This window comes from Engraulis encrasicolus, chromosome 24, assembly GCF_034702125.1.
Source record: "Engraulis encrasicolus isolate BLACKSEA-1 chromosome 24, IST_EnEncr_1.0, whole genome shotgun sequence".
Classification (NCBI taxonomy): Eukaryota; Metazoa; Chordata; class Actinopteri; order Clupeiformes; family Engraulidae; genus Engraulis; species Engraulis encrasicolus.
Genome location: NC_085880.1, coordinates 31,031,729 through 31,042,765, shown reverse-complemented (window position 1 = coordinate 31,042,765; position 11,037 = coordinate 31,031,729). Strand labels below are relative to the sequence as shown.

The window sequence follows — 11,037 nt, the reverse complement described above, 5'->3', positions numbered from 1 at the left end:
TTATATGAATGCACTGCAATCTTGACCACAAATCTTGATGCACCTCAATCACATGCACGAAGGCACACACACACACACACACATACAGACACACACACACACACACACACACATACAGACACACACACAGTAAGGGGTTCTCTTCTCACCCTGTGCACTTAGTCCAATAAGACTACTCTCCAAACTGTTCAGTATCAATTTGTGATCAAATAGACGCAAAGCAGCATCGCTTACGACTTCATTACTTTGGATTTTGTCTTTTTGGGGTCAACGAGCCTATGAGGTGTATGTGTGCAAGTATACCATAAGAAAAAGAAATGGGAAAAAAATATACGCCAAATCTTATCTGTGGGGAAAAAGAAATGGACCACTTTCGTAGCATGTGATATAGTAATCACTCATATACGTACAGTCCATGTACAATATGTATTGGTTGTAGTATATGGGATGTGTGTGTGCCTTGCTTATACATGAGGAGGATAAGGAATGGGCCACTTGTCTGGTATGTGTCATAAGAATTATATGAATACGTTTGTAAGTTTTACCCTGTGAACACACCAGAAAAGACCAACGCTACAAAGAGTCGCTAGACTGTCTTCATAGCAAGAGAGACATGAGCAACAAAAGCACCAGAGTATGACTGTAAAAATGCAAGCATTCTGACATTCCAATTGACTGTGGCGGCTGTTGCCAAACTGCCTCATAGCTCATTTGCATAATATTTTCTGGAGTTCAACGGCAAACTGTCCCTCGAGTCATTCCAGTCGCCTGTTGTCGCCCAAATCACTATTGTCTCTTCTGTGACCAGTGACTCCATACAAAGTCAATTACTTCCATCGCTGGTGTCGCTCTAGTCACTGATGGTATGTTTGTGCCATTACATACATAACTCTGTTTCATATGGTAACGCAAAGCTGTGTATGATCTTTCGGTTCCATCCTCCCCTCCCACTAATGTAGGCCTACTCTTTCACCATTTCGGCAGAAAACCCACAACGAACAAGGAAAGAAAATCCCCAGTGACATTTTGCATGTCATTTGCATAGCGTACGTATAGTGTGCTGACGAGGAGAGTTTCTGTGCTGTGAGGGCTTTGCGGAGCTATCGTGATGACCTGCTCCTCACCCACACATACGGGCACAGCATAGCACAGTCACGCAGCAGGGACTACCCCCTCACGTGCCAACCTCCCAACTCTGGGCACAGAGGACCAAATACACGGTGCATTTCTTAATATTACATCAAGGCCACACAACGCCACTTCAGAAAGTATTAAAAAAAACTCTGCCATGTATACATGGGTTCTAAATTTTGTTTATAACCTGACTGCGCGAAACTATCTGCGCACAACTCAACCTCTGATTGTTGCAAACCACTGTTGGTCAAAAAATAGCACACGTGGTTGGCTGCCAGTGTCTTGCCCCTCCTCACAACATTGTGTTTACAAACACTGTGAACCCATGTATTTGCTTCACCCATTTCAATGAACCAGCTGATCCTAATTACCCCAAGCCCTCAAGTCAGATTGGTGAGCTAGCTAGTGAAATCACCTGAGTTAGGAGCACAGGCAGGAGGATTATCTGGCAGGAACTTAACTTTTACAGCCCAGTTTGTCCATCCCTGCTTTACATTATTACACTTAGCAGACATCAGCAGTGTAACGTGCACTCCTGTAATGCAATGCTGTGCAGATTCATTAGTATGTGCCTCACAGGTAGCTGTATTTGCTATTTTCAGTATCTCAGCAAGACCCCCTATCTGGTGGTAAGCTACTGTAGCTCCTCTAGATGAATAGGTAGACAAATGCATCACTGTCTGTACAGTGTTAAGTCAAGAGAGTCAAAGTTAACACTCCTAGTGGACAAATGAAAGTGTACTCCACACTCCAGAGCAGGACAAGGTACCAATGGAAAAGGGGAAAATCTAGTGCAACATGGTTCAACAAAATAAATGACACAAGACATTCTTTTTTATTTTAACACCCATAGTGTTGGTCGGATTGAAAATGTATAGTGCTTCTGTTTTTGCTGACTAGCTAAGCAACGGATTGTGTAGGCAGACTTGTGGAGGAAGAATCTTTGTCAGATATTTGTAACAGCATTTTCTGTAGTGAATCATCGAAAGTTCACAACACAGGGCTCACCTTTAAGAATCTTTCTCTCTCACACACACATACACACACTCACTCACTCTCTCTCTCTCACACACACACATGCACACACACGCACACACACAAACACACACATGCACACACACGCACACACACACACGCACGCACGCACGCACGCACGCACACACACACACACGCACACACACACACACACACACACATGCACACAACACAGAGAGAGAGAGAGAGAGACAGAGAGAGAGAGAGAGAGAGAGCAAACAGATTTGTATTAGTCATCTCATTACCCAAGGTGTTAATGGCAGCAGCATGGGTTCCTCCCTCGCGGTCACACCTCCACCCCGACCTCTCCTTACTGCATCTCCCCACTCTTCACCTCCAGCCTCACCTCAAATCACCACATCACCTCACCTCACCTCCCCTCACACCTCACTCTCCCTCCCCTCATCTCACCCCCTCCTTCCCTCCCTTCACCTTCACATCACCTCCCCTCAACTCCTCATGAATCTTTGCCATGAGTGACATGAGTTCTCTACCACTTCCACCACTACCGCCGACGGGCCCATCTGCAGTAACAGTTTAAACCATTTCTTGGTTGCAAACACTCGACTAGCGTTTCAATGTTTCCCTCAACGTCCGAGCTCTCCGCATTTCCACCCTCTTCCGAGCTCTGTACAATCATAGAGACAGTGCTACCAGAGGTGTTAAAAGTAAACGTTAAAAAAAGACAGTTTCCTTCCAACACAGGTTGCTTATCTGAGTATAGAAAGAGACATGCCTGATGAAAACCCTGCAGGTTTTAAAATGTTGCATGTCTTGAATAAACCTTATAAGCGGAGTTGCAGTGTGCAGACTTTATACTTTCTATTGTCAGATACACCCTGGGCCTGCATCTGGCCTCAGTGAGGTGGGATGTGCATACGTTTACCCTTCTGAAGAACGTGTATGAGTAACCAGTAGACCTGTGGCTTACGATCTGTCTTGCTATCAGCTGACTCCGCACAGGTTGGATCAAGTTAGTAGTGGGCCCTTGTGGATCCTAGTAGTGGGTCTCATTAGGTACAATGGAGTAATTGTTGTAACAGCTGTGTAATATCCAGCCCTTGCAATATCATGTGTTAGTTTGTTGTACTTACACCATGATTTTTTTACTTTTACTTTTTTTGACACCTCTGGTGACTACTATATGAACAGTCAGACCCAGAGATAGAAGTTATCAGTCAATGACATGTCATGTCTTTTATGACAAAGCGATGTATCACATGTAGAGTAAACTCAAGCACCCTGCGGAGTCAATTAGTTAGAAATTCGTGTGTGTGTGTGTGTGTGTGTGCATGTGCGTGTGTGTGCGTGCGTGCGCGTGTGTCTGCCTGTCTGTGTGTATGTTCGTGCGGGTGTGTGCGTGTGCGTGTGCGTGTGCTCGTGTGTGTGTGTGTGCGCACATGCGCGTGTGTGTATGTGTGTGTGTAAGTGAATGTGTGTGTACATGTGTGTACGTGTGTGTGTGAGTATAGGTTAATGTTCAGGGTCAGGGGCCAGTTCCTCTTCCTTCCTGTGGCCGGCCACTGGGGTGAGGGCAGGAAGAGCTCTGATGTGAGGTTGCTGGCCGGCGGCTGCCATGTTGTAGCCCAATGGGCACACACTACATGTTGCACTGCTGAGTAACAGGCTTCACTCCCGTATATGTACTGTATTACTGTCACTGTACATGTGTATAATACCAGTAGTGTATAGTTTGTGTTGTCTTACTCCTCTGTCTCTATCACAAACACACACACACACACACACACACACACACACACACACACACACACACACACACACACACACACACACACACACACACACACACACACACACACACTTCTGAGTAACTGTTTTTAATATGGCAACATGGCAAGCACCCAATGAGGACAAAAGAGATGCATCTCTCTCTCTCTCTCTCTCTCTCTCTCTCTCTCTCTCTCTCTCTCTCTCTCTCTCTCTCTCTCTCTCTCTCTCTCTCTCTCTCTCTCTCTCTCTCTCTCTCTCTCTCTCTCCCTTTTATCCCTTGCTCCATCCATCCATTTGCCTCAGTGGGTAAAGGAGACAGTCTGTTTATCTGTTGGCTTACCTTATCTGCTCACAGGCTAACGAGCCCAGGGGGGTCTGGAATGTACAGCCATGTCCCCCACGGAAACACACACACGCACACACACACACACACACACACACACACACACACACACACACACACACACACACACACACACACACACACACACACACACACACACAGTCTTGCATTTGCTTCACTGCCGGCTGGTGTCCCCCTGAGTCATTGCTGTGTTACGCAGCTGTAGTTTTACTGTTCTCCCTGTAAGGGGGTGGGTGGGGGGAGTTCTTTATGCCTTCATTCAGTCAGTGTGGTGAGCAGGTTGAGTCGACAGGCATATTGAGAGGGGTCCGTTCTCATAATCAACTCCTAACATCACTCTGGAACCCCCAGTGCCTGCCCACCAGGGAAGCCGACAGGGGGTGGGTGGGGGCGAGGCAAGGAGTCAGGTGTCCAGGGGCTCAGGGAGACAGGGGGCCCAAAATCGGGTTTTCATTACATTAAATGTATTGGATGGGAGGGGGGGGGGGGGGGGGGGGGGGGGGGGGGGGGGGGGGGGGGGGGGGGGGGGCTTTCAGGTGATTTTGTCCCCGACCTAGCAAAAGCTGTCAGCACACAATCTTCCTTTTCATCCTGATTAATGTTGACCCACGTTGTTTCACAGAATTCACACTTACGTAGGTCAGTTCTGGAAAGTGGGGCTATGAAATAAAAGGCCAAGGGACGTTTGCAGTAAAATGTCATGTGACACAAAACTTTCTCTGAAGTTTGGCCAAGGGTGTAAAAAAAAAGCCACACGTCAGATGCTCATCATCTGGCAGATCTCCAAGCCAGACAACCTCAGCAGCTTCTCAAACATTACCAAAACAGGCAGAGAAGGGGAGAATAGGACCTGTACTGTTTGTACTGAGGTGTAGAGAGACACGAGAGATAGGCTGTGTCTCAAATGCCGCACTTGCACTTTAGTGTTCATGTTTCAGTGCGTATGCCGTATTAATTACGCACTGAAACATAGTGCCCGAAGTGCACAAGTGTGCCATTTGAGATCCAGCCATAGCCAACCTACTGTATGTGGTGAGGTCATAGAGAAAGTAGGAGCTTCTACCAATGACGGTCTAAATGAAGAATTAAAGAATCTTTGCTTCTACTTCTAGGCAGTACTGATGTACAAAGGCAAAATGCAGTAACTACTTATTTTGTTAGGAGTGAGTTTAGACTGATGGTCTGATGGTCTTTATCATTATATAAACAGGCATTAAAGATACTGGACCAGAAACCAATAACGTGGTACCACTGCCTCATAGTAAAGAAATATAACCTCTTAAGCTTTGAGAATTTTATGAAGTTCTCTTTTCTTAAACTCATTTTTAAATGTGCAAACAATATTGCTGCTGTTGTACTGTGTCCATTTGTAACAAAAACAAGCTCAAGAAGAGCGGCCACCAGAGGAGCAGTGAATGGTAACTGCATTGCAGAGGTGCGCAAAACTTCTTTTGGTCAGTCTAGTTTCTCAGTTATTGGAACTCAAATGTGGAACAGTTTACCAACTGTAATAAAAATCCAAACAGAGTTTAAAACATTTAACAGACAACTGAAACACTGGCTGAAGGAAAACCAAAAATGTAATCATAACACACAATAGTTAACACACACACATGCACACACAGCATATATAGGTCACCCTCATCATCTTGTTTTTTTCTTAATGCACATATGCTTTTATATTATAGGGAGCATGTTTCAAGGTGGCTTATTATTGTCTTGTATACTGTATTGTACAATTGTACTTTTAGATGATTTATATGTTTTATTAGAGTAGGTAGCCTGATCAGGGACTGAGGTTGCAAATTAGCTATCTAGCTATAAACCTTCCATGTATTCACATCTGCAAGTTGTGTCATGGCTCTGCCATGTCATGTTTGTAACAATGTGCACTGCATTGTCCCTGCCAAATAAACTACAAATAAAATAAAATAATAACACCTCCTTTATCTTGTGAAAAAAATGCCTATGGTCCAAATGGGTCTCGTTTTAGAGAAATTGATTTGTCAAATTTGCTGTCTACAATTTTCAACCTAATACCAATACTTTGAAAGCCTTTTCAATGTTGGCATAGTTACTGTACTTTGCCTTTCTAGGCAGTAGGAGCAGCTACTTTTCCCTGCGTTAGAAGAGGTGGACGTGTGCTAGGGGGTGCTAGGCACAGCACAGGGGAGAGTTATCAAGCAATGAGGTATCCTGGTTCTATGTGTTAAACTGAGGGATCAAGGGAGGTACGGAAGCAGAGGTACAACTATAGATATGTACAACTGTAGGCATCAGGGGCCTCTACTTCTAGAGGAAGACAGGAGGCATTATACTGAAGGCACATTAAACGCAAAGTCTCGTCTTTAGTTTCTGTCTGTGTTCACTGGGACCACACAGCAGAGGCACCCGATATTGAGGTTGTTTCTGATCGTGTTCACTAGACAGACTGGAGAGTTAAGAGATATTGAGGTTGTTTCTGATCGTGTTCACTAGACAGACTGGAGAGTTAAGAGATATTGAGGTTGTTTCTGATCGTGTTCACTAGACAGACTGGAGAGTTAAGAGATATTGAGGTTGTTTCTGGCTGGCTCTGTAAGGTGACAAACAGGAGGGTTACCAGACATGGAGGTTGCATCTGGCTGAATGTGTTAGGCGAGACATGTCTCTGCTGGCTGATGAAAAAAGACTCATTATGTGGGAGACCTTGGTAGCGCCCCAGCAAAGCTGACACCCCCCCCCCCTCCACACACACACACACACACACACACACACACACACACACACACACACACACACACACACACACACACACACACACACACACACACACACACACACACACACAGGGGGTGACAGGCTGAAGGTCTCTGCCTTGTTTTCTCTCAAAATGTTTTTCTACCCACCCACCCACCTTTCTCTCTCCTGTAACTCTGTATCCCACTCTCTATCTGTTTCTCTGTACCATATGCTGCCTCTTTCTGTCTGTCCTGTTGACTTCTTATACAATACATACTGACATTGTCTTTCAATCTGTCTTTGTCTGTCACTGTCTTTGTCTCTCATTTCCTCTTACACTCTTGTCTCTCTGCACCCCCTCCTTCTCTCACACACACTCTCTCTCACTCTCATTCTTTCACCCTTTCGTCTTATCCTCTGAGGTGTGTGTGTGTGGGGGGGGGGGATTCGAACATAAATGTGGTGTGTTAGTTTACACAGGGGAAGTACTCTACCATTAGCGCAGTAAATTATGTCAATGCATCAGAAGAAGAAAATGTCTCATCCGTAGGTCTGAGCTGTCAAAAACCACAAGTACCATGACAATCCTTTCAGACAGATAGGATAATGCATTGATCTGATGACCTGCGGGGGGGAAAAAAACCCAACTGAAACTGCAAGCAAATAGTTCTCTTGGGACCAAGGTTGCCGAAGAGGAGGATGGAAGTAGAGTTCAAGAGGGGTCGCATGACATGACATGGCTATCCATTCTTTTGGTTTCACCTTTGGGGGCTGTCCAGGTTCAGGTGTGAATATACCTGCAGGGTGGTCAGTTCAGGTGTCCATTATGAGGGGGCAGGTAAGGACAGGTAAGGGCAGGTATGGGGGGATCAATAGCCCATGGCTGGGTGTGGTGAAACAATCGCCAGGCCAAATGGACAGTGGAGGAGAAGAGAAGAGTATTCCTGAAAGACACCAGTTTCCTCCACTACAGCAGGGGTTTCTCAACATTTTCCAACTTGGGGCCCACTTGAGATCTTCAGAAATGTCCGGGGCCCACCTCGGACCCAATGAACAATACAACTCAAATGAATAGTCTACAGCAACAAACTTATTTCAGTTTTTAGAAAACGATTTCATTGCCCACTTGGAATACCTTTGCTAACCACCAATGGGCCCTGGGTCACAGTTTGAGAATCACTGCACTACAGTATTTGATTTGATTTGATTTTATAGTATGATACACTGCTTGTAAAATGAGGTGACAAGTTTGATAACACAAACTCACCTTAATGTTTGCTCATCGCCTACTTCCCTCAAAACCTACACAATACTCTCAGAACATTGGAACTGAACTTGACACGGGACTGGACAATCATAGCACACCTAGCCACACTGTTTTTTCCTCTCTGCTCCCCACACCATGGGGAGGGCATTGATCACTTGTAAATTAAATGGTCAAACTGACCCACCATTTTGTCAGGCTGCCCCTGCCCAGAGGCTAAATGAAGCTGCCCTGATCTTTAAAGGGTTTTTTTTTTTGCTCCCCTCTCTCTCACTGCAGAAATCAATAAACACGGAAACCTCATTAAACCACTTAGACATAACAGATTGGCACCAGAGGCTGCTTTTGCGGCCTGGGACGTAGAGGAAGGAAACATCAAAACAAAGAGACTCAGAAACAGGCTGTCCCAGGCTGGCTCTCTGATGCCACGGCTTGGTAGGCGGGCAGGCACGGGTGCAGTGGTGAACAATGAGACCGCAAACAGGAACTAATGTACACCATTGTGCCCAAACCAAATGATCACCTTTTGTTGTGTTGCTCTGTTAATAACAAAATGCTGTTTACACTTCAGTGGAACAATCAGATATGGAATGGTATGGAATGGTGCCTAAGTTGTGTTTAAATGAATGAGAGTCAGATATGGATAACAAAAAGAAAAACATCCCTGCATCTCTCCTTGTGGTTGTTATTGATATTCACCAAATGTCGAATTAGGTCTACTGCATAGCCTACTTATTTCGGATTGGTGTCACACTGGCCCATATGGGCTAGGCCTAGGCCTACAGGCTATCTCACATATTTTTTTTTTCGTTTTCTCTGGTTTTGTATTTCCATAATGTTATATTTTTCACAGCAGGCCGTAGAAAGAAGAAGTCTGACTCTGAACGGTGTGTGAGTGTTGTTCAGCAACAACACTTCCTCTGTGCCTGGTGAAAAAATAGCCAATACAAACTACTTTAAGACACTGGCATGACAGACCTCGAGTCAGTGTCCCGGACCCGTATCTCATCGATGACACAATTTCAAGCTTCAAACTAAACGGTCTCAGCCATCGTTCATTTCCAGTAGTCTAGCCGGTGCCACGCTTTATAATCACGGAGACATCTAACTGCAACAGACACCACCTGCGATAATAAACCCATCCGTTCCATAGGCTACAAGTGAAGCTCACACAGTTGTTGAAACTCTAGCCATGCGGGCGGGATTATCGCGAAACTCAACAGCTGTCTCCTCTCCTCCACAGGCGGGACACTACAGGGACTGGGGGGGTTTAGTTAATTGGCACAGATGTTTCTGGACACCTGAACCCGAAACAACACAACGAAGTGGTTTACTGAAGTTACAATAAAGTTGTCTTGTGTGCGCGCGCTGTTGTTGATGTTATTGAGGCGCCTCAAATGTCCAGCATCTCACTCACTCACTCGTCTCTTGGTTTCTATCGCCACTCCCTCACGAAACTAAGCCAAGCGGTGAATATTTGTTTACGAAACACAGGAAATAAAGTGGCAAATGTAACCTAACGGGAACATGGCCCTACTTAAATTACTAAACATCCATCTCATCTTCAACAGAACAGAGGTCGTTCAACCACAGGCTGTGCCAAATAAACACAGACAAGATCACCCCAAAGTCTAGACTAATTCTGCGGTTGATTGCTTAACATTTCTGAAATTCAAAGTCATTTTGCACCGCTATCTGAGAAGTTAACATTTCATGGACATGTCAAACTTGCGAGAGCTTCTGCGTGGCAGAAGTGGTCTTTCCGGCACTGAATCTGACTTACAACATGCGCATACAAAACCTGGGACAAGCTTATACACGCCGCAGATGCTTGCAGGCTACCCTACTCTAGGGGGGCTTGAAAAACATCGTTATTGACCACTGTGTTTTATTTTCTTACCTTGCGTGACAACGGCCACCAAGATACAAGCGACGACAACTCTAAAATCCATGGGTGAGACCAAGAGTAAATCCAGTGGAAATTGAAATCGACGTAAATTATATTTGTTTGCTATAAACTTTTTTTTTCTCTTCAGACTATCACGAGCAGATGCATGCTCCGTTTGCATACAAATGTGGATCCCTCAGCTCTCTCCGTAAAGCCAGCCCCTAGCCTACTCCTGGAGACTACCATCAACTGTTTGTTTTGCTCTACGGCAGGGGTGTCTAGTCAAGAACGCAGTATACAGCGCTCCTCCCCTGCGCGCGCGCTCTCTCTCTCTCTCTCTCTCTCTCTCTCTCTCTCTCTCTCTCTCTCTCGCTCGCTCGAGCTGTGGCTCGCTCCCAGCTAAGCTACGCCCGCGATAAACATGCAAATTAAACAGAGTTTAGATAGCAACTGCAGTTGGGTATTTAACCAATACTTTTTTAAATCCATAATTTGAGGTTGTAGCAATGTAATAACCTTAATATAATGGTAATATAATGGCTACTTATTTTATTGTACTCTTTGAATATCGATATTATTATATAAATAAAAAATCAGTTTCACAATAAAAAAAAGAAATGTCTATAGGCCTAGTGCGCTGATTTTTAAGAGCACTTGCTCATTAATGTTACCGGTTTCAGGGGCTTGATTTCGGGGTGTTAGCCTCAGGCGCCTGTTGTAGGGTGGTGCAGATGACCAGTTTGGCAGGACCATCAGGAAAATCTCTCTCTCTCTCTCTCTCTCTCTCTCTCTCTCTCTCTCTCTCTCTCTCTCTCTCTCTCTCTCTCTCTCTCCAAACATTTCCTTGATTTGATCTGAAGTTTTTTTATCACTTACGAATCATCTACTCCCCAGGCCATG

General features: G+C 45.1%; 2 protein-coding genes across 2 annotated transcripts in view; one reads left to right on the top strand and one right to left on the bottom strand.

Annotated features, from left to right (window-relative positions):
* The window catches only part of vsir (V-set immunoregulatory receptor), a 22,287-nt gene extending 11,906 nt beyond the window's left edge, over positions 1-10,381 (bottom strand). The window contains exon 1 of the mRNA XM_063192301.1: positions 10,150-10,381. Coding sequence (XP_063048371.1) covers positions 10,150-10,318 — 169 coding nt within the window. The 5' untranslated portion in view covers positions 10,319-10,381. The remainder of the gene's footprint in view (positions 1-10,149) is intronic.
* The window catches only part of cdh23 (cadherin-related 23), a 435,252-nt gene that overhangs the window by 375,724 nt on the left and 48,491 nt on the right, over positions 1-11,037 (top strand). The window lies entirely within an intron of this gene.